Raw genomic sequence first — 27249 nt, 5'->3', positions numbered from 1 at the left:
CCCTGCCCTATCTCCCTCTAGCCCCACTCAGCTTGTCAGTGGGGGGAGGGATGAGGTAGAAGTGTGTATGCACACTCCCCCATCCTGCTGAACTAGCTTCAATGTACTCAGCATTTCCTCCCTTGTGCTGGAAAATTATGTCATTTTCCAACAGGAAGGAAGAGCTGTGGGGCTCAGTGAAGCCAAAAATTGCCCATTTGGATGCTTCCAAGGAGACATCAGCATGCTGAAGCCTCCAAATGAACAATTTCAGCATTCCCTGCAGCTCATTTTACAGCACAATAGAGGAAACGCCAGGTACACTGAAGTCAGTTCTGCAGGAAGGGGGAGTGTGCATGCATACAAAGCATGCATGCACGAGGTAAGTTCCTTCCTGCTTCCAGACCACTGCACCCCCACTTTGGCCCCTGGGGCCCCTGGCAACCCTAACAAAAAATCAGTTAGTAATTGGAACAGCAAAAAATTGCTTCTTAATATTCAGTAAGATCTCTATCCTATGTATATTTACATGCATACGATTGTGCTGTCCAAATTTATCCCAATAGCAAAACAGATATCTTACTCTCTTAAAAATTAGATTAAGATGATATGGACATTAATGTCCCTAAACCTCCCCCCAAATAATTTCCTTGCTGAGAAGAAATATACTGTGCATCTGGCCTATAAGTAACACACTTGTAAAAAGCTACTTAATACAGAATATCTGTTTTCTACATATTTGGATGGATGGATCTAATAATGCCATGAATGGAAATTGCCTAATTTTAAGTCATTCTCCCTATTCAGTCCATAAATCAGCTCCATCAATTCAGTATCATATAATTTGACAAAGATTTCTTTCACATGCTTATCAGTCTTAACATACTGTATTTCAATCCAGATTTTAGCCTCATCTGGTTATATGTCAATCAATTAAAGATTGGTAACATCTCAATAACTGAATAAAAACCAGCGATATTTCAATATCTGGCATATTTTGATTTACTGAATTATTTATACCCAATTTTTTGTTCCATATTTTTATCCAACTTCAGCTATGCACACACAAAAGAGAGAGAGAGAGACAGAGAGAGGAGGTCACAGAAACCTGATTTTCAGTGCTAAAATGAAAATATGCTATCAATGATCATGTACATTCAAATCAAAGGAAGTTATTCATTTCATTTCTTCATCTAAAGACTTATTCCCTCTATTGCCATAAAATTAAACACCTTTTTGTTGTACCACTGGTTGCAATTGAGCTTGGTCATTGAACATGTGTGACTGGGAACTAAACTATTTGACAGCACCACTGGGCAAAAAAAATCATATCTATATAATGCATAGCTTTTGTCAGATGTATTCCAAGTCTAAAATATAAAATTATACTTATCATACAGCTGCCAAGTGAAGATAGGTGGAGTCATCGTCTGCAAGAAGATGGCTGTTTTGCAATACATGATTCACTAGAGTGTGGTTGCATAGATGATTTCATTAAATGCTGCACATTAAGATGAAAGAAATTACTTGTTTATGGAGTTAGTTTTATTTACAGATTGTGAAATACTGAATTAAAAACAAGTTGGTTTGGAGTTGGCATAATTAATTTTTACACGTAAGTGTAAAACATAAAGAGTTAGTTTAGGGCAATGCAATTTTCTTCCTAATAACTGATATTAAATTAGACTTGTTTTCAGAATTTAGGACAAATGCATTTAACACTGATGTGCTGGGTCTTGCAGAAATGTTTATGGACAGAGCTAGTGCAGTGGATTTGTCCCTCACTTCTCTTCTGCAAACAACAGCCTGCCATTTGCCCTCAAACTCTTCTCTGAAGAATGGGAGAATGTCACAAGTAAAATGCACCACTTGATAGAATGCTGCAGTGATTAGGAGGAATTAGGTAAAATTGCCTCTTTCTTCCTCTTCCTCCTATGGTTTGTGCCAGCAAGCCCCCTGGCCCCGTACTTACCGGGGCCAGTGTTTGCAGGCCTGCAGGACAGGGGGAGGGAGTAGGAATGGCGTTCTTGGGCCAGCTTGAGTCAGCTGCTTGGCTGTAAGCTGTGTGGTTCAGTTTGAATCAGCACGACCGGCCAATCAGCCGGCTGATTCGAATGAGGGTGGGAGCCATTGCCCGACCTGAGAGGAGAGGTTCTGCCCCAGGTCCTCCCTCCCTCTATATTGGGATGGGCCAGCACCACCCCCAACAGTCAGATCCAAACAGCGATTCCCCGCCCACCCTCCACGTGAAATAAAATATTTGTGGTTATTCAGTGGGTTTGAGTGTTCAATTAGGTTGTAAGTGGTATTCTGCCTAAATATATTTAGAAAGATAGTTCCAGATCCATTAAGCAGAAATCATTGCTCTTATTAGAGGATGCATATATGATTGTTGTACTGCAGTTTCTCATTCATGGGCAGTTCATTATAGCCCTATACACATGACCCCTCCGCAGGATGACAGAATGTGTGGAGAGGGAGAGTAAACAGAAGTGCTGGGACCTCTCCTCTTCCCTCTGCCTAATTACCAGCTGATGAGGATGGCAGCTATGACAGGAGGGTTTGTTTGTGCATATGATCAACAGTGTTAAGTCTTAGATCACAGGGAGGAAGAGTACCCATGAACTAGCCAAACATCTCTGTGCACTCCCAAGGCAGTTTATGTTGGGCCTATGCAAATGCATGCTTTAGGGAGTCAGGACTCAGGAGTGCTAATTATTAAGGTGTTTGTAAGCCTTTCTTTAGTTTGTGCTTAGATTTATAAAACACATTGCTAGTGTGGGCAATTAAAGGAAATGTTGAAGGACTCTTGGCAATCACACAATTTAGGAATACAAAGTCAAATGTTGGTATTAGAGATTTCATGGTCTCAATGGCTGTTAAAAAAACTTATACCTAATCCTACCAGTTTTCTTTCTATGTATGTGTAAATATACTAGCTGGAAGATGGCACTAAGAGCATTCCACAGAAAATCCAAGTGCACACATGAGTTCTGGAATCATGGGCAACATTTGCAATGCCTACTAATTGATATCAGCTGTAGTGAACCATCAAAAAACAAGAATATATACTACATAGTGAAGAAGTGTTAAGTAAAACAATGTGGCAGGAACTGTTAACAAATACTGGTCTAAATTAGCGGTAGTTAGTCATTATAGTAAAACAATTTGAAGGAGATGTACTATCACAGTGATACAAATGTGTCAAGAAATTTTTACTTCATATTCTGTTTAAGAGCCATATCATTCTAAAACTAAAGGAAAAATTCTGTTGTATATCTATACCAGCAAACTGTTTATGAGGAGACAACTGTTGTGATGACGGAAGGTATGACTATGGAAACCTCTTATGTGCCTTGTGCATACCTGGCAGAGATCCTTCGGCTTCTACAAGCTTTATCTGACATGGAAGACCTCCTTAATTCTCGTAGTCTGCAGGGTAGAGACTGTGAGGATCTTGTCAGCCAAGAAGAGTGCCTCAAGGTAAGAATCAGCTTTTACACTTGTAAATCTAATGTATTATTTTGCAGCTGAAGTACTGGGAAACTATTTTAGTGAATTAGTTTATTTTACTGCAGCACTTTTATTTTCCTTTCACAATGATGTGTTGGGCATTATATATGTGTTGCCAGCTTGAGGGAAGAGGGCTAAGGCAGAAACAGAGACGCAGACACCAGTGTGGAGGAATAAAGGCCACAACTTTATTGCTTACAGTTTTGACCGAGCCTTGGCAATGGACAGGGCATGGATCCCCCATTGGCTGACCCACCTGTCAGCCAATCACTCCCTCACCCCCCCACAGGATGCCGGCTGAGGGGGGACACCCTAGAATGACAGTGGGAACACACGTAGTCGCACACTGCATGGTTCCTGTTACCAGTGAGCGAGCATGCCCAGACAGCCCTCGAGCTGGGCTTGTCACTGCCCTTCTCCTCTCCCAAGATCCCATATGGGGATCCCCACTATGGGTAAACAGAGCACACAGGCCATGTTAACCCCAAACAGATCCGTGCCTAATCCCAAACTGACACAAGAGCCCCCAAAAGGCTCCTGCAATTCTCCTGCAAGCAACACTGTAACCATAGGTCCTGTCCCTGGCTGGGCAGATGCACACCATTGGGACAGTACAAAGCTCCAGCCTGCCCCTTGGCCCAGCTAGCTACTCCTGATTGGCTGACTAGCCCCCATCCTAGGGATAAGCTCCCACTGGATCACATGCAGCCAGAAGGACCTGCCCAGGCTCCTCCGGCTGCCCTCACCTTGTGGACCTACAAACTGGCCAGCCAGTAAGTTGGCAGGCTGAAGTTTCTCAGCTTTAGGATGATTTACACATTTTCTTTTCTGCTGCCATGTGACAACATTAGACAACACAAAAAACTCTTATATAAACCTCATGATTAAATGTACAGGTGTCAATGCAAATATTGGAACATCTCATTAGAGCAATTTTGCCCTGAGATGTCTTGCTGGAATACAGGTGGCCAAGGAAAGAAAAACAGGTTCCTGAGTCTTAGATGAAATGTTTCCAACCCTGCTAGGAACAGCAGCAAGACAAAAATGGCCATTCTTTTCACAAAACTCTTGCCAGCCTCAACAGTAGAGATGTGGAGTTCTTGGAGCTTTGTAGCCTTGTTTTATTTATTGTACTTTCATCCCACTTTACAGCCAATAATTGATTTCCCAAAATGAGTACAAGTAACAAAGTTTTTTAAAAAAACAAAACTGGATTCTCAGCTGCAGTATATGCAGATGCAATGGAGAGGTCTTACTGCTTTCTTATGGGCCTAGCAGAAGGAAGCTGCGCCTGCCTGCCCCACCCATAAGTGAGCTGCCAGACCCTGCACAATGGCAGTGGTCTTACCCTGCACACACACACACACCCCACAGGCTACAGACTGGGCTGCAGGTGAGTCTGTGGCCATGGTTTATCTCCCAATCATAATAGTCTGAAATGATAGACAGGGAAGATGCTCCTCACGTGTGTAAGCCGTATGTAAGCCATATGTAAGCCCAGTTGAAAGACCTGGCCCTTTCTTTCCTGGGATAACTAAGTCACAGCAGACTGCAAACCCATTAGCAATTCATCTTCATAATCCAAGAATATTCCTTTTTTTAAAAAGAGGAGAAACCACTCTTCATAATAAGAAAATTGGAGATGGAGAAATTTCAAATGCAAGTAAAGGAAGTGCATGACTGAATTCTGTTTCACATGGAAGGAAGGTCTTTTGTACACATAAAGCTAGGTTATCACGTAGAGTGTTCTAGATCAGTTTTTCCTTCTCTTTGTACAGAAGTCTCCCACCTGTGTCCTAAAGCAAGAATTGTTGGAATATAGTTGTATACTTAGCTGTAATTAGGAAAAACAATGGAAAGATAATTGTGAATTTAATTTTCTACTTTTCTAATAGCAGCCTATGGCAAAGCATGGTAATCAGTTGAAGTTCAACACATTTTGTGATAAAATTTCTTACAGAGCTGATACTATAGGTCCTAGACAGCTTTATAAATGTCTTTTGTATTGCTGTATGCTACCCTAAGCACCTGATGGTTGATAGGTCTCATGTATATCTTTAAATTACAGTTTGGTGTAGTGGTTAAGAACGCAGGACTCTAATCTGGAGAGCTGGGTTTGATTCCCCAATCCTCCACTTGAAGCCAGCTGGGTGACCTTGGGCTAGTCACAGTTCTCTGGAGCTCTCTCAGCCCCACCCACCTCACAGGGTGTTTTGTTGTGGGGATAATAGTAACATACTTTGTAAACCGCTCTGAGTGGGCATTAAGTTGTCCTGAAGGGTGGTATATAAATCGAATGTTATTATTATTATTTCTTATATTAGCTACTCAACTATATAGGTATGACTAGACATGGGCACAAACAAAAAAAATTAATGAACCAGCAGATCGTGGTTCGGTGCAGACCATGATCCCAAATTCCCAAAACGCAATGAACATCTCCCGTTGCTGAACAGAACCGGATCGTGGTTCGTGGAGGCCAAAGTGGCAAGCAAGAGCTCTGTCCCACTCCACTGCTCGCAGAAAGTGAAACCCAGCCTGGGAGACCATGGCTATTTATAAGCATGGGTCCCATTCAGCAACACAGGAGGTCTGTGTTTGGCTGTCAGAGCTGCCTATCAGGGTTTGCAGGGATGAGATTGGAGTGCCCATGGCTACAGAACACCCCCTTCCCCCTCCCTCCCCTAGGAGTCTTCTCCCAACTTGTAACTGCTTTGCAGCTCTGTGGTTGGAAGGAAGCCCTGCTGATCAAGGAAAGCTGGGCTTCCATTCAGGTTTCCAGGGTGACAGAAGGAGGGCAGACAGAGCTCAGGCATTCCCCTGGCTCCGTTGCCAGGGGAATAGATTGCTGGCGCCTGAGTGTCTGGCTTCCTAAACCATGCCCGAACGCAACGAACCAGGCCTCTCCTGACCGCTGGTTCATTGGCTGTGGCCAATCATGATCCACCAGGTCACAATCACACGATCACCATTTTCGTGGGTTTTTGAGGTTCGTAATGCGGTTCGTGCCCATCTCTAGGTATGACAATGCTGTTGCCATTCTTCATTAAAAGCAATAACTCTTACTCTGATGGTGTGACTTGTTTATGCAAAAAATATTAGATTCCTGCTAATAAAAATTATTATTGCTAATAAGAAAACACTTGTCCCTTGTTTATCTGTTTTCCATGTTGTCAGCAATATTGGTCAGAGAAGCATTGACCCAGCAAAAGGATTAGTAGCAGATGAGTGCATCCCCATTAGTGCTGCTTAACATCACATATTTGTATATCTTGTTGTAATTTATGCCCATAACGAATAACTTGTTCAGCCACATGTATTTGATACTATTGTAGCTGACACCAACTTTAATGATATTGATTATCTTGGTTACATGTAACTATTGCTGTAGGTTTAATTTAACTGAACTATCAAAATGTCAAGATATATTGTTGTAGGCACAGTTCCATCCACCTCCCAAATAAATCTCGCACAGCAGCAAATAGATCTTGCAGATTCATATACTTTGGGAAGGCATATAGTTTTGATCTGAGCTTTGTAATGAATGAATATTTATTTCCTAGTAAAAGCATTCATCATTGTCATTATACTGCAGTATAAATAGAAAGGTAGTGCACAAATTGCATAGTTGCTGGTTGGAGCTGGTTTAAAATTAAATTGTGGTTGATTTTTATCCTTAGAAGATTTGCATGAATCAAATTGCAAGACCGTAGTAGACAGCAGTTTTAATATGAATTTTGTCAAATCTTTTGCATACTTTAAAAATTAATATCCTTTTAAAGAAAAAAAAATCTATATGGCTAAGACGACATAATCATTGGAAACTTTTTACAGCTTTGTAATAATGCATGCTTATTAAAATACATAAAAAAACAAAATCACTATTTTTCAAAACTAGCTGTGCACTGCTCCAGACTTAGTTACATCCCATTGATTAATGCAATTTTAATATAAAGGGGAAAACACTGAGAACATATACCTTTGAGAGAACATATACCATTAACCATATGGCCACTGTCTTGAGAATTAGATTACCTTTACCGCAGGCAGACCATGAGATATTTACTTTTTTTTAATTAAATGCTCTCGCTAGTGTTTCAAAAAGGCAGTTTTGAAATGCACTAACTGCCCCCCGCCAATTCAGCATTGATTGACATGTACTGTTATTAAAATCATACAGAAAATTATGATGTTGATTCTAGGCAGCATTGGTAACTCTTCTCCCATTCTTTCCTTGTTACACTCTCAATTTTAACAATATGTAATTTTTTTTTTTGCGAGTAACTGAAGCACAGTCTTGGTGGTGCGTGTGTTTTTTGAACTGTTATTTTATAATCAGCAGTAATGTTCATGTTACCTGCATCTTCTGGGCAGCTTTTTAAAACCAATTTTCTATTGATCCTATGATGACATTAAGAATTAGCATCATTCATCAGTGTGTGGTTTCTAAAGGGAGAATTTAAATTTGCGAGGAAGATTGCAGTTTCTTGATAGAGTTATCTCAACTGATGCTTGTCCAGTAGGATAAATAGGGCAGTGCCCCACCAATTCAAATTGCCTTCAGTCTCATCCTGCCTGCCTCCTTGCTGTCAGCTGCAAGCATCAGTTGTATAGTTTGTCTTTGTTTAACCTAGCCCTGAAATCAAGCAAATCCTGCAGAATCAAAGGTCTTTCCCCTCTTTAAATCATGCTCATCCACACCAACACATTAGTTCACTGGCTCTTTCTGAGTCTCTGATTGGTCAATGGATCCATAAGAATCCATTCACCAGCTTGTCAATCTTTCTTCTTTCCCAGGAAGAAGTGAGGCAAGAAAAAAAATTAACCAATCAGGAATGCTCTCAAATGGAGAAATTTTATGATTACTAAGAGCCAAGCTACAAGTGACGCCTTACCCAGGTTGGACACTTGTCAGCTTCCCTCAAGTTTTGATGGGAAATGTAGGCGTCCTGGTCTTGCAGCTGTAATGGAGAGCCAAGCTGTAAAACTAGGACACCTACATTTCCCATCAAAACTTGAGGGAAGCTGACAAGTGTCCAACCTGGGAAAGGCGTCACTTGTAGCTTGGCTCTCAGGTCTCAGTGGACTGGTGTGATGTCTTTTTAAAGCCTCCAGGTTTTCAAACTGCTTTACTCCAAACATCTGTTTTCAAGCCTTTACTCTGGCTCTCGTGGAAGAAGACTCCTTCACTAACTCAGTCAATGAACACAAAGTTAGAACTTTACCACCCAGCCAGCCCAATATAAACTTCCTTGCCCAAAGAAATCTAAACCTTCTTCAGTCCTGCCTATAGCCTGATACACACTTGCTTGAGACTGAATTCAACTGACCAAAGAAGACTTCCTTCTCACTGAACATGTATAGGATTTCAGTATTAGTGGCAAATTGAAAGTACTTGTCCTGCTCTCAGTAATTTTCTTATCAGAATTTCTGGAAAAAAGTTGCTTTTTAAAAGCAAAGGTTCTGGGACTTGCGAAGGAATTTTTTCTGGAACCAATAACCCTTAATCTGATATGAGTGGTTAAATATAGTTAATAAATCAGTGGTGTGGTTGCAGATAGAAAAGCTTACACATGGCAGGTTTCCCTGCCCCAGTCACCAAGCAGCAGTAACATCCCTCACCTCAGCTACCAGGGCTTTTGCAATTTTTTTAAAAAAGTCATATATCAATATACACTTGTAACAACAAGTGTAATAGGATCTGTGAATTCCCAATTTTCATTAGTAAAAAAATGTAAGCCTTTAGGTCCTTCCTTTGAGCAGATGTGCCTTTTCCCGTAGATCTCCACAACAGAAGGGGCTAGGGACTTAGTTTTTTTTTTTTTAAACGAAAGTTGAGACCTTAAAGAACCTGCTACAATGACAGATCTAATTAACAGTATTCTAGTGCTGATTTATAAAAAAATGCCTCTGCCTTCAGTAATAGTAATAACACTTAAATTCCTTCCTTCCTTAATGTCATCTTGATTTCTGCCTGAAACAGAATGGCATCTTGCTGAGGTTCTCTAAAAGCTCCCTGAAAATTAAAAACAGATCCAAATAAAGGAAGGCAAGCTCATTTTTTACCCTTTATTTATAATAAGCTATTCAATAATACTCCTTTTTGTCCTATTGTTTTTTGTATATGGGGTATTGTTTTTCCTTTGAAGAATTTCATAAATAAGAAATTTTCATAAATTTGATTTCATAAATTTTCATAAATGTCATAAACAAGAAATTTTCATCAACACTCCTCAGCATTGCACATATCCTCCACGAAGAATATTTTTGGACTAGTTAATAGGCTGCATGAAAATGTGACTCTGTTTTCTTTATCTTAAACTGGCTGGTTATTAAGTATTGTGATTAACAGCTCATAACAACAATTTAATTGAAGACTGGAAGCACGCAGACAGAAACCAGGCTCAACAGGAGTGAATTTATACATAAGAAAACCGCACCCCTTTTTAGCAACAACCAATACAAAACAAGTAATTGGAATCCTTCATTTGCATAACCCATATACATAGTAACTTATTTCCAGTATGGTGATTGTTCTTTATTATACAGATCTGATTGGCCGCTGCCAGCATGAAACAACCAATAGTAACGGAGGCTTCAGGAGCTTTAGCTCAGCCTGAAGCTATGCCAATACATCACACTGGTTATATGTACTTTTCTTTGACATATACTATCATGGTTTCCTTAAGTACTCTCACACTTGAATCCACAGAGATTCTCTCTCTGTTGAATTCATCATAGCATTGTATATCACTCTCTTATATAGCCCAAAAGTGATGATAGGCACCTCTACGGATTGCCCAAACTCTATGATAAAATGTTATGGGTTCACCATAAAGTTTCTGGCAATTTCTAGAACTACCCATTGTCACTTCCAGGTTGTACCAAGAAATGGTGTACTGGAGCAGAGGCTGGCAATGGTTTTTTCCATTTATTTTTATCCCACTTAGAGCAATGGACAGAATTGCCAGGAGTTTGCCCTCCATAAGCACCCACATGTTATTCACAGACACACACGTGTTTTCATATATGCAAATGCACCCTATAAAACATTTTTTCTCATTATATAGACTCACATCACCATAAATACGCATTAAAAGGCTAATATCTTGTTAGGGTTGCCAGTTCTCGGTTGGGAAATACCTGGAAATTTGGGGGGGGGGTTGTGGGGAGGGCAGGCTTTGGGGAGGGGGGAAGCCTCAGCAGAGTATAATACTATAAAGTCTACATTACAATGCAGCCATTTTCTCCATTGGACGTGTTTCCAGGAGATGAGTCATAATTCCAGCCATCACGTTAATGTTGGCAATCCTTTTTGATATGTTATGTCAATTTATGATATCTCTGAGTTTTGATTTGTGTTAGAGTTTGGAAGAAGCTCTAGTTGTTATGGATCAACCATTACATAGTTTCTTCCTGAAATGAGTTTTTAAATACCATTTTGTTACATTTATATCCTGCCCATTATTCAAGTAGCTTAGGGCAGCAGATACAGGGTATTCCTCCATTAAGCAACGACACTGTGAAATGGGTTTGGCTGAGGTAACTGATCGAAGGTCATCAATAAATTTCATGGCTGAACAGATTTGTATTGAGAAATTTGAGTTATATTTCTGCTTGAAGTATAGTAATTTTAGTTTAAAATTTCATTTCAAGTTTATTGATAATGTACTAAGTTTATAAAATGTTAAGTGGGGGCATGAGTATGCCAAAAATGTTGGTGGTGGAGAGTGCCCTCAAGTCATAGCTGACTTATGGCAACCCCTGGCAGACTTTTCATGGCAAGAGACTATTGCCTGCCTCTGCCATTGCCTGCCTCTGCAGCCCTGGCTGCCTTACCAAAATTCAGCATGTAGCCTTTACAAGTGAAAGAAAAGGTCTTCTCTAAAATATGTCTATTACAGAAAAATAATTATCTTATTTTGTCTTAATTCTTAGCTGTGCTTTTTGTCTCCTTATCAACAAAGATGATCTATGCAATCCAGTAGTTTTCTTTAAAGATCCTCACCATTTCTCTTATTCTCTTTCATTCTCCCAGTAAGAATGCATTCGTAATCCTCTTTAAATGTGCTGGGTTTTTATGAAAGTTGTAGCAAATATTATGATTCATAGTTCTAGTACATATTTAAGACTGTGATTAAGCAGTGGATCTTTCTCTGTCATTCATGAATAGAACAAGCTGTGCTTCTGCCATTTAGGATATCAATATGAAAACTGAGATATGATTACAGATTTGGTATTCATGCTGGGACAATGCTTCATCCTGTACATATTTTGTTTTCCAAAAATATATTTGCATTTTTGTAAAAGCAATGCACATCTGGATTCTATCAAATAAGCCTAGGAAAGAACACAGAAACTCAGTTTCAAAAATGAGTGCTAAATAGTAAAGTTTAAAATAGTTTTTAGCTGAGCAAATAGCTGAGCAAATAGCTGAGCAAAACCCAATTAAATGCAATCTGTATAACCTATGTGAAAGAAGACTTTTTCCAGCTTGATTCATCAGGGAAAAAATGATAAGTGTGGCACAGAAATGCCTGAAAAGTTGAATGAGAGGATGTTGTCCTTGGCTATCAGAGACAAATACTATATAGCAAAAATAAATAGCCACTGAAAAATCTATTGCTTTGATTTCACTTTTCAAGAACATTGAAATGAAATGAATCCAGTCCCCAAAGGCTGCAGTCACTTCATCTGCTAATGGGCCTTTAAACTTCTTCTCTTTCATAGATAGGAAAGCAGAATGCACTTTTGTTAGCCAGGTTGCAAAATCTTTGATGGCATCTAAAGCCACTTGAACTTTGTTCTCAACCACACAAAAACACATATTATTTCTATGTATGTATATAGACAATGCATATAGGGGAGGAAATATGGTGAAATCTACACATGGGTATACAAAAGGTATACCTACACATGGGTATACAAAAGGAAAAAGAGAGGTGTGTAACCACATGTATATGTGTATACAGTTTGTAGCATCAGACAAAATTTGAGGGAAATTAATATTTGAATATATTCAATTATATGTATTTGCAAGAAAAAACAAAATATTTGAATTCATTTAAAGAGCATTGCAGCTATTAAAATGGTATTTTAGCAAGATCTTTAACATTAAAAAAATCACAAAGGCGAACACAGCTTTCATTAAGCCTAATCAGTGGGGGCACAGGGTATGATCATTACTTGGTTATAGAGAAAACCACTGGGAGATCAATGGAAAAGTAGAGTATAATTTTAATGAACATATCTTTTAAAAAAGAATTGATGTCTCTAGGACATCTTTTTTAGCCACACCATAGTTGCAGAATGCTTTAATCCAGCCCCTAAGTGGACTGCATGAAGCTCACTGGGACTTGAGCTGTCAACAGCTCAATAAGGCTTTCATGGATGTGAGCCATCCATGAGGCATGGCTTGGGCCTGGCCAGCCAGGCGAAATGGTTCCCCCCTTAAAGCTCCAAACACACCAAGCCGTGGAGCCTGAGAAAAGGACTTGTCCAAGAGGTCCCATCCGTCAGTCTGCCCTTGCAGCTGGGCCATGAAGCCACAGCTTCACCTGACAGACCCCAATTCCCCACCAATGGGGAGATGCCAAGGGTGCTCACTGGCTGGTTCTCATTTCCCTAACTCTAACCTGCCAAGGCCAAGCCTATGGTTAGGCCTAGATACCCCATAGGTGGTATATAGCCTCCAGAAGCCACAGCCACAAGTCAGTTATAAAATTGTTGTTGCCCTTCATTGCTAGATGATCTCCATCACCTCTGTAGAGGTCAGCAAATTTGGCCCTTATGCCGATGGGGTAAATAAGTATCTCATCCTTCCCCCAAAGTCTTCTTTAGGGCCTTATTGGCCTCATACCTCACCTTCTCATCACCTCTGTAGAGGTTGGCAAATTTGGCCTTTAAGAAGGGGCATGGCAAATAAATGCCCAGACCCTCCCCCAAAGTTTTCTGTAGAGCTCTGATCACCATATGCTTAGCCCTCTCAAGTCCTAGTGGGTTGCAACCTTCCCGCCACTCATGACGTGGAAGCACTGAGGACCAAGGTCATTACAACCCAGGTGAATGAACCACAACGTGAGGTGGAAGACCGTACCTTCCCTCAAGCCATCAGTCCACTACTTCCCTGTGTGTTGCAAGTCTGTGTGAGCCTGTTACAGAAAGGGCCATGCCCAGAGAGCCATGGTCATTACCATGCAGTGAATGACCAACATGAGGCGGAGGACTGCATCTCTCCTCGAGCCATCAGGCCACTACTTGCCTGGGTGCTGCAAGCCTGTGTGAGCTTGTAAGGAATAGGCTACATCCTGTGAGCCAAGGTAATTACCACGTGGTGAATGACCAATGTGAGGACTGCACTTCCCCTTGAGTCTTCAGGCCACTACTTGCCTGAGTATTGCAAGCCTGTGTAAACCTGTAAGGAAACAGCCATGCCCTATGAGCCAAGATCATTGTCATGCGGCGAATGACAAATGTGAGGCAGAGGACTGTACCTCTCCTTGAGCCATCAGGCCACTACTTGCCTAGGCACTGCAAGTCTATGTGAACCTGTATGGAAAGGGCCATGCCCTGTGAGCCAACGTGAGGTGGAGGACTGCACCTCCCCTTGAGCCATCAGGCCACTACTTGCCTGTGTGTTACAAGCCTATGTGAACCTGTAACAAAAGAGCTATGCTCTGACCAGCCAAGGTCATTACCTCCCCTGTGAATGACCAGGAGGTGAGGCAGAGAACTGCATTTCCCTTCCAGCCACCAGGCCACTACTTGCTAGGCCAAGTTGGGCACCACTGTTTCTGAACCTTCCAGGCTGGGATGAGGTGAGGTTGTGCCATGTATGTCAGAACAGTGGACACATCCTATCACTAGGCCTCCATGTACCACCCATGGGGACCCTCAGGTATAGCTCCCGATCACCCTGGGGCCCAACATCCTCCTAAGCCCCGCTGCCTTTGGCTCATGTGTAAACATGTCACCTATAAGATTCGTGTCATGAGCCATAAAGGCTCCTCATAACTCATCCTTAAAGGATTAGGCCATAACAAGGCAGAGAAGCCGAAAAAACTGGTGTTGCATCAGAGCTGGGAGGCACACTAAACCAAAGCCGCCATGCTCCCCTCCAGATAAACACATGTACAGCACAATCGAAAGCCCATGAGTGATAGTAAATTGGCAAACTAGATTGCCCTTTACACCTCTGCCTTCCAAAGTGGAAAAATGCTGAGGAATCCAGGCCAGGGATCAGTCAGCCTCAAGGGCAAGCTAACTAGTGCCACCATCAAAAGTCCCTCAAGCAGGCATCGGAGAAGGCCTAAAGTATGCCAACTAGCAACAGGCCTCCCTCCATAAAGTGACTCCATTGAGAAACCTCCATACTTGGAGGTCCTCCCTCGTGCCTGCTGTAATCCTAAGCCTAAAATGCGGAAACTGTGGGGTAATCGTGGCATTGTTACAGCCGTGGGTGAGTGTCACGTGCACCCTCAAGAAAAGAGCTGAAGCAGTCAAAGGCCACACCTGAGACAGAGCACCCGGTTGGCAGAGCCCTGACTGTGTAGAGATAGCCCTTAAATGACAACCCAACAGCAAAGAGTCCTCTAGCAGGACCCAGAGGAGGCAAAATGCCAACTTAGTGTCGCTGTTGGCCCTTCTGTGCCAACTGCACACCGCTGAACAACCTGATGGCCCAGTCAAAGTGTGGGTGTGCACAGAACAGGAATGCTCTGGTATGACATCATCTACTGGGCTTCACTGTGTGGGAAGGGTGATGAATAGAATGAACTATATCAGGCTGTCTGGTACCTAACCAAAAAGTGAGGGAGACCAGCCAGAAAGGAAGAGGCTTTCCATCCATCTGAACATTTTTCTGAAAAACAAAGCAGTGGCATGCTTGGAAGAATGCTCTGTGCTGCCGAAGTACCTTCAGCTGTATAGGGCTGGGTCCTCTACTGCTGGGCTTCCCACAGGCACACCAACACACTTTACCACCTAGCGCAGGATATGGTGGAGTGAAGCCATCCTGAGGGACCTGAATAGGCATGACATAGCTAGTTAGGCCTGCAAAGAAGGTGTGTGTGTGTGTGCTGATAGGCACCTGAGTGGACGGCATCCCACTATATAGGCCCATTCACATTACCAACAGACACTAACCCCAGAATGTGCTAGCCTGGCCATGTTGGGCATAAAGAGCCAGGGGGCGAGGAGGCAGGGACTGACCCACAAGGCCCCCATGGCCAAGCATACCCCAGCTGAGGCCAAATGGACCTACCATCACTGACCACCAGATACTTGGCACTTTCACCTCACAGCCATGCACTCTATAGACTGGAATCTGCTTCTGTCACCACCAGCATGGCAGATGCTCCCATTACCTCCTTATCAAATGGTTGCACCACCACTGCTACTGGCCCAGCCTCCAACAACCAGCCTCCTTCAGCCATATCCATGTCAGTTTCCACTGTCACACCCTCTGGAGGTTGTTTGCCAGACTCATCACTGCCAGGGGTGCTGAACGATCCTCCCAGGCCAGATGGACTTGTCTTTGTCAATTGGTTCCACTGCCATGCAACAGGACTGGATTAAGGCAGACTACCCCAGATTGGCTACTATCCATCAGTTGCACTAATTTGTCAGCAAGGTCAGATAACATCTAAGACTTCAGTGCCTTGTATGACAGCTTTGTAGGTTTCTGCACTCCGCCCAGAAGATTCCCAACCTACCTCCGCTTCTGGGCTTGGGTCATTCCTGGCATTCCTGTGCTACTAGGTCCCTGATGCCACTCGTACTCAGAAGATAAAGAAACTTGCCTCAGGGGTCTCCTGGTTGTGGGGCACATACTCACTCCCCCTTTCTTTGGGGTGGCTTTTGGATGGCTTTCTTTGGTGGCATTCCACCATGCTGTTACAGTAACCCACAAAGCCTGACACCTCGTAACTATGATGATTGTCCTCCAATATCAATTTGTTCTGTTTCTTGTAAATTAAATGCTATTCATCAAATCCCACACTGCCAATCAAATGGTTAACTCCTGATCACCCCTTCTGTACCTCTTTTTCTTTGCAGAAGAACCCAGTACAGAACAGATGCAATAACACAAGAACAGATGCAATAACACAATATGCCATCAGGTGGCATAAGTGAGAAAGCCTAATAGCAATTCTTTAGGCCTAAAAAAAGGGCAGCAAAATTGAGTGAGGTGTGCGGGGGAAATAGTGGAGGGGCTTACCATCATTCACACTGGGAATGCAGAACCCTGCTAGGCCAGTAGCAATAATGTGTGCTACCAGCCCAAGTGTGAAGCAATCCACCCCTCAGATGGCTGCAATCCACTCCTGCAGCCTACAGCAAGGTTTTACTGTTGCTGGTGTAAGTACTCCCTCCCAACAAAGTGAAAACACTGAGGGGGGTGGAGCTGCCTTATAAACCATGTGGCTCTGCCCTCTCTCACAATGCCTGGATGCCCAGGAAGGGGAGGCTGCCCCTTGTCCTTCCAGAGCGGCAAAGGACAGTACATGGCCATAGCAGCCAATGGCTGCAGCCAGGGTTACCGCATTCTTGTCATTTTTAAAAGTGTTGTAGCCAGCGTTCCTGCTCATAGGCGCTCGTGAGCAATCGTGCACTGATTTTTAGAAGCTAATGCACAGTGGGAGAAGCCCAGCGCACAGATAGTTGCCCTTGGCCTCTCTGTCCCAACACCGGAAGGCAGAGTTGGGACAAAGGAGGAGGAGGCGGCGGCAGGCTGATGCCCACACGGCCTCTCTGTGGGCCACCAAGCAGACTTCCTGTCCCACGTGGCCTCTCCGCTGGGCCACTGACAGTGGGAGCTGGAGGAGAGGCCCACCAAGCAGCTTCTCTATCAATTTGGTGAGGAAAGGGCTTTTTTTGAGGGGGAACGTTCTGGAATGCTGTTCTGGCAGCTCTAGAATCTGTCCATGTAATTCCTTCCTCCATCAGCCCTCTGGGCTCTGCAGAGGAGGTTTAGCTGCTTTGAGTTTATTCTGCTTTTTTCATTCATAAGTGAGAGAGAGAGCAAGTGCAAGCAGAGCTGCTGTGGTTGGCTCTGCAGAGGAGACTTAAATGCTTTGAGTTCATTCTGCTTTTTTCATTCATGAGAGAGAGAGTGCAAGCAGAGCTGCTGGGGTCGGCTCTGCAGAGGAGATTAAGCTGCTTTGACTTCATTCTGCTTTTTTCATTTGTGAGTGAGAGTGAGAGAGAGAGAGAGAGAGAGAGAGAGAGCAAGTGTAAGCAGAGCTGCTGGGGTTGACTTTGGAGAGGAGGCTTTAGCTGCTTTGAGTTCATTCTGCTTTTTCATTCCTCTGTGTGTGTGTGTGTGTGTGTGTGTGTGAAAGAGAGAGAGAGAGAGAGAGAGAGAGAGAGAGAGCTGGGCCCCGCAGGGCTCTGCAGAGGAAGGCTAACCTGCTTTGAGTTCATTCTGCTTTCATTTCATTGAGGGGTTTCTGTGTATGTGTGTGCTGCTTTGAGTTCATTTTGTTTTATTTACATTGGAGTGGGTGGGTGGGGCTGTGTGTGCGTGCGTGCTGCTTTGAGTTCATTCTGCTTTCTTTTCATTCCTCTACATGAGAGAGAGAGAGAGAGAGAGAGAGGGAGAGAGAGATGGGGCCCAGCAGGGCTCTCCTGAGGAGGATAAGCTGCTTTGAGTTCAGAGATTCGGTTTCGTTTTCCCGGCCATGTCGGATGCTCCTCTCCGCAGGTCCGGGAGGAAACGTCCGAGCAGCCTGACCAAGCGGTTGACCCGCGAGGGTTAACCCCCAGGACTCCCAGTGAGGGAGACGGGGTCCAGAGCATGGCAGGAAGAACCCCCTGAAAGCAATGCAAGGGGTAAAATGCCCGTTTGCTCTAATGGAGGCCGGCAGACTGGCGCAGCGCTTCGCGTGCTGCCGGGCCATGGAGAACGGCAATAAGCAGATTTAAGGTGAAAACCTGTAAATAAGCGAATCCCTTCTGATTTCTAAGCGTATGCGAAGGATTGGCGGGAGTTGAAGCTAAGAAGGCGCGGATTTCTTCCCCTTCACAGAGTTTCGGAACTTAGTTGGCGGGCCCCCCCCTAAGATGGCGACGAAAAAGCAGAGCCCAGCAATGAGTAAATCGGTGATGGCGACGTTACAGGGGAAGGGGGAAACTTTGGAAGAGATGGTGAGACGAGCAGTCTTTGATGCTGTGCAGCCCTTTGTAGCGAAACTGAATGAAATGGGGCAAAAGGTTGATTCAGTGGAAAGCGAAGTGAAAACCATTAAAGAAACAGCGACCGGAGCAGAGCAGTATGCACACGAGAACGCAGTACTCATGAAAGCAACAAGTAAGGAAGTGAAGCTTTTGGAGAATCAAATAATAGGATTGCAAGTGGACCGTGCCCAAATGGTACTGCGTCTTCAGAATGTAAAAGAGGAGCAAAGTGAAAATTTAAAAGATCTGGTGTCTGGACTTTTGGCGCCATTCGCAAAGGCAACTAAAGAAGAGTTAAAAAGCGATATTTTGGAGTCCGGCGGACATCTTCAAAGTATGTAATGAAGCGTCAGCTGCCTCACGAGATTATTATTGACTTTTCATCTAAGAAGACACGGGACACCATCTTATATAATTCGTACAATGTGGACTTGGACTATTTGGGCAACAAGGTTAAAATATTGAAGGATGTTCCATTTTTGGCTTATAAAAGAAGATTTAAGTATAAAGGACTTGCGGCTTTCTTGAAGAAATGTGATGTAAAATATAAATGGTTGTTTCCAGAAGGTGTCTGGTTTAGATATAAGGATCAAACTTACAAGATTACATCGGAAGCGCAGCTGACAGACTTTTTGTTCAACCATCAGGAGTTTCAGCAAGAAGAAAGTTCAAAGTCTGAAGGGGAAGGGGGGGAGGAGAGAGCGGGCGCAGCTGCTCCAGCTGCGCAGAGAGAACTGAGACCGAGACGCAGGGGGGGGGAAGAAAACCTGATCCTGAATATAGTTTGTATTGTATAAGATCTACCAATCTGATAGCATATTAGAAAGTTAACTTTTAAGAAAAATTGCAGCATGAAGGGAATACAAGACATGTAGTGTAGCGTTTGTTGTTTGTAGGTTGCTCTTCCCTTTTCCCCAGCCCCCCTTCCCTTTTTTGTTTCTTTCCCCCTTGTATTTTTGTAGTCTTTTGTAGTTTTTTATGTTAGATATTAAAAAAAAAAGCTGCTTTGAGTTCATTCTGCTTTCTTGAGTGAATGTGTGTGTGTTTGTGAGAGAGAGAGAGAGAGAGAGAGAGAGAGAGAGCAAGAGCAAGCTGGGGCCCCGCGCGGGCTCTGCAGAGGAGAGTTAGCTGCTTTGAGTTCATTCTGCTTTCATTTCATTCAGGTGTTTCTGTATGTGTGTGCTTCTTTGAGTTCATTCTGTTTTATTTTCATTAGGGGAGTGGGTGGGTGGGGCTCTGTGTATGTGTGTGTGCTTCTTTGAGTTCATTCTGTTTTGTTTTCATTTGGGGTGGTAGGGGCTGTGTGTGTATGTGTGCTGCTTTGAGTTCATTCTGCTTTCTTTTCATGGGGTGGGTGGGAGCTGTGTGTGTGTGCTGCTTTGAGTTCATTCTGCTTTCTTTTCATGGGGGTGGGTGGGACTGTGCATGTGTGTATTGTGTTGCTTTCATTCTTTTGTTGACTGAAGTTGACATTGTTATGGTTCCCACAGCTTTTGAATGCAGATTGATTCTGTGTTAGTTAAATACATCAGTTATGGTTATTTGTATTAGTTAAAATATCAGTTATGGTTATTCCAGTTTTATGCTATGAATGGATAGCTGTGTCCAAGTCACAGAAGGCTTTCATCAATATATTCATCAGCATATTGGTGTTCTTATGTCTTAATAGCTGTAACTCAAATGGTTCTCCCCACCCTCAGCTGATTAACATCACTGAAATTGCAGTGGACATATGAGTGTTAAGGAAGTTTTTTATGAATATTGTTTGTCTGGGACATTGGAATCTTTATGAGCATTGTTAAGTACCTAATTTTGAATTGCTCTAGTAAAGCAAAACCCTCCCTGAAACTTTGAAAATTCAATATTCATTTTATTAGGAATTTCAGACTCTGTGGAATTTTGAGAAAGAATTTTAGAATTTTTTTTCTACGCTGGCAGAGGGAATCTGTTATAATGTAGATTTGTGAGATGGGTTTTGGATTTTTAGAGGCCCCCTCCTCCTTGCATATTTTAAAATATGATTCCAAAAAATGAAATGATTGGGAAAGGGAACAGAAGATTTCACTTTTTGTAGAGGATACAGAATTTAGGGGGGGAAACCCCTTTCTCATAATAGTGTAATTTTCCAAGCTTACTAACATTTATCTCATCGTAATCCATTATGCTGGGTTCCAGGAAGCGGCATCACTTCTGGGAAGCAGTGTCACTTCCAGGAGTGCTGTCACTTCCGGAAGTGACATCATCACGCTCTCAAAACTTTTATGCAAGTCAGCTCACAAAATCAATTTTTGTGCAAGTTTCAGCTCACAAAATACATTTTTGGCTCACAACACTGCACACAGAGGGAACATTAGCGTACCTACCAATATGGGGGGTATCCTTGGTTGTTATAACAACAAAAAGCAAATTTCTACCCCTCACATAAATAAGCTTTGAACTGCTACCGAGAATTACCAAGAGATACTTTAATGGTTTCATCTGTGCACGTCAGAATTGTTCAAAAATTGACTAACTTTCCAAAATAGTTTCTAAGTAAAATGCATAACTAAGGGAAAGAAACTACATAACTAAGGGAAAGAAATGGCAACACAAATAGTGTGTTTCTGGTTTTATTAAAAACTGTGGCATCAGTCAAGGTGACTGGAAACTTGGGAATAATGGAGTATGACTAGGCTTTCTTAGGTTAATGCTTCAGTTCAAGCCTTTAGTTATTCTTAACTAGCAGTTCTCTAGTTTTAACCTGTGTCATGGATTCACTCTGTCCACAGAAATGCAAGACAAATGGTTACAAAATGCTAACAGGTTACATTATTTTAAAGTACATTTAAAAACATATATTAAATGTCATTCATACTATAGTATTCTCTCCTAGAAAAAAGTCTTAATTCTTTGCCTTCATACCAGAAGTCCATTGCTCTCCCAAGCCCCATTCTCAGTTCATTCCTTTCCCCACCATTAACATACTTATTTGCCCAGTCGGACAGTTTTAGGGCTTTTACATATTCTTTATTTAGTACTGACAGTCTTCTGCTTCTATTACCAATTGCAAAAAATTACCTCCTCTTTTCAATGTTCTGTTTATATATTTTGTTTTTAATGTCTAATGTGACTTTGCAGAAAATCAAAGATAGCCTTGTGAGACACTCAGGCCAGATTGAAGTTGTTCGTTGTAAGAAGTCTGCAGTTATGAAAAGTGCCACACCTACAGAAGCTGCAAAGATACAGGAAAAGCTGACTCAGCTTTCATACCAGTGGGAAAAAGTTAACCAGATGTATCGGGACCTACAAGCGTAAGTAATTTCTTTACGTCATTTTTTTTTATCTATTACAATCCTCATAAACGTTTAGCTTATAATGTATAAATGCACCTTTGGGTGTTCTCCATTCAAAGTATTTTGTTGATTCTGCAGAATACCTGTCTTAATATTTGGATAATGGAGGTATTTCTCAGTGAATGACTTGATGGCTTTGTTTAATTTATAAATTAGAAATAGTTCACTATATCTGACTTACGTATTGCTTTAACTGAGATTGTGTCTTAGTTAAGCAAGTCTCTTAGATGAAGTTGAGGGCAGCTTTCCCTGGCTTTCAAGGACTAGTCTTACAAGCAAAAACAAGAAAGAAAAAACCTTTTAATGTGATTTGGATCCAATCCTTTGCTGCTGCCACACAAGCTACTTTAGTACCCAAACCACCTAGCAGTTGTTTATATAATTCTTTTAATATGATGACAAGTTTGGAAGATCATTGCATCCATACAGGGAGAAGAAGGAGAGCTGTGTAAAAAGCAGGCTGAAACTTTATTAAGATTAACTATTGCCACTGGTAGCTTGACAGTTAATGAGCTGGTACTTGAGAATGGTAAGACAGTCATTATCAGTTGCTAGGTAGAATGTCAGAAAGAGAATAGAATCAGACAAGTTTACTAAGGTAGGCCTAACTTCAGTTGCTGTTAGGATATTCATACTCAAAGCATTGAGAGATAATTCGTTAGTGAATTATAGACAGTTCTTCCCATTTCCAGTTCTTGCCTGTTGTGAGAGCAACACTTGCTTTAAGAAAAATACAGTCCCAACATAAACATCCCTATGCTGTAGAATCAGTACAAACAAGGCAAATCAAACCAACAAATAAAAAAGCATTCCTGAAGTCCACAAGCCTCTGTGGGCTCCTGTCAAAAATTCCACACATGCTGCATCAGCCAGCAACTAACCAAGGTGCACTGCATGTTGAACCTATGCAGTTAAATCCATACAAAATGCGCAAAAATCATAATACAGGGTTAGGTAAGTGTAGTAAGGTTGTGAGGCCAGGTCTCTGTTTAAAACCAGAGAACTGACCTGGGAAATACACTTCTGCTGCAGCTTTGATGCTGCTTTATTCTGCCACCTTATCCACTGCTCTGTATGCTGCTAGTAAATGGTAGGAGACAGGACATTCCTCCTGGATGGCAATAGAGCCAAGAATCATCCTAAACCAATTCTAGCCAAGATAGCTTGAATAGCTAAGGCTGTGTCCTTACTACTGGCACATCTACAGCCGACAGTAGTGACTCTTGCACAGTAATAAAATTTTGCTACAGTAGTGATGAAGTTCAGGAGAAATCAATTTGTAAACTGTTTCCAGACCTCAGCAGGTAGATATGACTTAATGAAAGGGCATTTCTTTTTTCATTTCATGTGTTGTCATTATCATTTTCCATTAGCCTCATTTTTGTTGCTGTCATTGATGATACGTTTGGTTTTTTTATGCCATAAATATATATACCATTTATGCACAAATGACAAAAAAGTAAAAAGTGTTAATTTTATCGGGGAAAATTCATCACAAGGAACAAGGAACTGGTGCAAAAATGAAGACTCTCAGGTTTGTTTCTTAAATGGGAAAAATCAAAATGGGGGGATATTTGAATGAAGACTCTCATTTGAATGAAATCTGTTTTTTGAATCATCATATCTAGGTACAAAATAAAATAAAAGTTATTTTTGTCTTGAAGTAAACACTCCAACACTTTCAACTCCAACTGTGTACTAGATAAAAAATCAATGAACTTTGATTCTTTTTAAATATTTTGTGTTCAGGCCATGATCTGAGTTTTATTTCCTGGAACCAAATTACAGGGGAAATTATTTCAATACAAATCTAAGACCATAGTCCTAAAACATGAATACGGTGAAAGTGTATTAAAAACCTAAAGGATTGCCACTAAACTCTACAGAAGAATTAAGACACCTAAGCTAATTGGGTATGCACCCAGAATTCAAAGGCAGAATTCTACAGTCATGGTAAGTGCTGTATGGTTTCAGAAAAGTAATAGAAATATAGAAGTGTTTTAATGTCTGCAGAATTTGTTGAGTGATCCTTTGTCCTTCTTTTAAACAAAAGTTGTAATGTGTAATAACTTTTTAAAGCCTTTTTGTTATTGTATCAATGAATGTTAGAAATAACAGTACTGTATATCATATGTTAAAATGAAATGGGAGTATTACAACTGGTAGAAGTAGACAGAGGTGTATTGCAGCCTCTGCTGTCTAGAAAAAACATTAAGTACTTACCTCTTGTTTTTATTTGTTATTTGATGGCACACCTTCCTGTTTCCTTCCATTGTGATTTTTTAAAATGGTTCTTGAACATTGCATTGAATTCATTCAGCACATTTAGTTTAGTTGAAATAGCTATAGGAATGAGCTCAGAAGACCGGTTGGAGCTGGACTAGGAAGAATAAGTCATTAATCCTCCACATGTCATTGCTGTTTGGCCTCCTCCTATAAAGTGTAACTCGGAGACAGATGTATAACCTGGGAATGTTTCCAGGTTCATTTTTTCCCCAAATGAGACACTCAGCATTGTCTGCATTATGCAGGGTTCTTTTCTGTTTGCCTCTGTGCCATCTGCAGCAGTGAAAATGAGTTATATTTGAATCACATGGTGAGGTGCTCACAGAGAGAATAACAGTATTTTTCTCAAGCTTATCTTCAGCCAAATATGGGTCTCTACTCCAGAGAAAGGAATTCCCTGAATCTTTTACTTTTTTCGGTTTCTTACCAGAATTATTTTATCTCTCTCCCAAAACAATCCTTTGCTTGCTCCAACTGAGAATATAGCAATGAATATAGAGGATCTGTAATGTGAAGGTCATTCAGTGATTTCTTTTTGGAATTTCTGCTATTATTCTGTCTCACCCTGAAACTAGGGTTTTTAGGCGTCTGGTTTTCCTACAGAAAGTCCATTTTTTACTGGACTTTCTGGGGAAAACATAGCTAAAACACTGGACACCTACATGCCACGCTGGCCTGCCTGTCCACCCTCCTGTGTGCTGGGGGAGCAGCCAGCTGGCCTGCTCACCTGCCTGTCCAGCCTCCTGCACATCAGGGGAATGGCTGGCCAGCCAACCTACCCAGGCTCTTGTGTACGAATGATGATGTCACTTCTGAAACAGGAAGTTTCCCTAACAGGAAGAAAAAAATCAATTTATAATGGATTAAGACAGAACAGGGCTTTTTTTCAGGGCTGTTTTCCAGCAAGAATGCAGTGGAACTCTGGAAAGTAATCACGTGTCCAGTGGCCCCACCCTTGATCCTGTTTCCTCCCCGTGCAGCCCAAGGCATCCAGCCCTTTAACCTTGGGCAAAGAACAACACATTTCTTTCCTCTTGCAAGGGGCGAGAAAATTATTGCTTTCAAAAGCTGGCCACTTTTCAGCTGATGGGAGGGGGATCCCCCATTAGCTGAAAAAAGCTTCCAGCCTTGAAAGCAGCAACACTGCTTTCAAATGCCCACTTGCTTTTTTTAGCTGAGGGGAGGAGGAGGAGGGACCCCCTCCTCCCCCTCCCCTTAAGCTGAAAAAAGCAGTGGGGTATTTGAAAGCAGCAACACTTTTCTTCAGTGTGTTTCTCCTTTATTTCCCTCTTGAGAGTTCCACCACCTCTTTTCCCATAAAAAATGCCCTGGGGGCAATTATGTAGTTCCTCTACTTACTTCATTCCTGCTCCATGTAGCTTTTTTCCCAATTGGATTCCAGCCTGGGTTTTTTGTGGGTTATGCTGATCTTCCCTCTTGTGTAGTAAAAAAGCTGGTAGGTTCCAAATTTATATTCCAATGAAAAATGTGTCAGGTCTTACAACGACCTAGGGCATTTATTTAGGGAACTGCAGGCTCTTACCTCTCAGATGTAAGAAAGATCCTCATGCAGATTGACTTATCTCTAAAGTGCTATTCCCCACCCCTCCCTCTCAACTGTTAGGTTATCCAAGCAATACTTTTGCCCACCATTTTTTTATTTGTAAGTAGTACTAATTTTCCATCCTTGGATTACAAAGAGTTCAACATTGTTTGTTCTGATCCAGAGGTTAACAGTCTCAGAGTGCATTCCTAAATATAGTTGGTGGTGGAGAGTGCTCTCAGGTCATAGCTGACTTATGGTGACTCCTGGCTCAGTTTTCATGGCAAGAGATTAACAGAGGTGGTTTGCCAGTGCCTGCCTTTACAACTCTCATCTTTGTTGGTCTCTCATCCAATTACTAACCAAGGCCAACCCTGCTTTGCTTCTGAGATCTGACAAGATCAGGCTCACCTGAGCTATCCAAATTAGGGCCTTAAACATAGTTAGACCTATTTAAATCCATTGTAGTCTACTGAACTCTGTTTAGGATTGAACAGTTTTTTCTCACAGAAGATTTGTGATGACAAGAAATATGGACTTTCCTTCCAACTAAGTGTAGAAATTACGAGTATTCCTACTTTAATGTTGCAATAAAATCAGCAGAATTATTCCAGAAATCTTGTCTTCAGATTGAGGAACCGGCATTTTATCGTCTGAACATTCTCCTTCCATCAAAGAACTCTGCATTTTATTTTTAGTTGACTGTTGTCTAGGGGTTTGGTTTTGAATCAGCACTCTACTGGTTCAAATCCCATGAGCTCAGTAGGTAGCCTTGAGTAAGCCGCTCCTCTCAGCCCCAGCTCTCTAGCTGCATTGTGGGGACTAACTTGTTCGCCATTCTGGGTGGGGCATTAATCTGTCTAGAAGAGTGGTATAAGTGCAGTTATTATTATTATTATTATTAGCAGCAGCAGCAGCAGCAGCACCAACTACTTAAGCATTATGAGAAATTGCATGAACCTTGATTTTATTTCCTGCTTTAATCTTTTGTTTGTTTTAATGCCGATTTTGCTGTCACTATTTCCCTGGATTATTCTGGTAATCAGCTGTGTCCCTGAAGCCATCTGTGTTTTTCTGAGAAGCATTTGAGCTGCACACACACCAAAAAAAACTTGGGAAAAGGAGATTAGGGCAGACAATATGGCCTCTAGCACTTTGCTTCTAGTTATAAGAACTGGATGTATCATTACAATTCTGCCCTTCAGACATGAATCAAACATCATTGCCAGTATACATTTTTGATGCTGAAGCCTTAGGACAGTTTTAGAAGTGTTTGAGCCTTCTTCCTTTTTGCTTTCAAAATCAATTTGTGAGTTGCTTTGTGAGTGTGAACACTGCTTTTGAAAGGAAGAAATTAACTGGAGTATTGCAATCTCAGAGTTCTGCAATATTAGAATGTTGAAGTCAGATAATGTCACT

At 41.9% G+C, this 27249-nt stretch overlaps 1 protein-coding gene across 1 annotated transcript in view; it reads left to right on the top strand.

Moving 5' to 3' along the window:
- The window catches only part of DMD (dystrophin), a 2144806-nt gene that overhangs the window by 1103162 nt on the left and 1014395 nt on the right, over window positions 1-27249 (top strand). The window contains exons 41-42 of the mRNA XM_054973282.1: window positions 3268-3462; window positions 21787-21959. Of these exons, the coding sequence (XP_054829257.1) occupies window positions 3268-3462; window positions 21787-21959 (368 nt within the window). The remainder of the gene's footprint in view (window positions 1-3267; window positions 3463-21786; window positions 21960-27249) is intronic.

This window comes from Eublepharis macularius, chromosome 3 (assembly GCF_028583425.1).
Source record: "Eublepharis macularius isolate TG4126 chromosome 3, MPM_Emac_v1.0, whole genome shotgun sequence".
Taxonomy (NCBI): Eukaryota; Metazoa; Chordata; class Lepidosauria; order Squamata; family Eublepharidae; genus Eublepharis; species Eublepharis macularius.
Note: the sequence above shows the minus strand (reverse complement) of the source record. Positions and strands in the feature narration are given on the sequence as shown.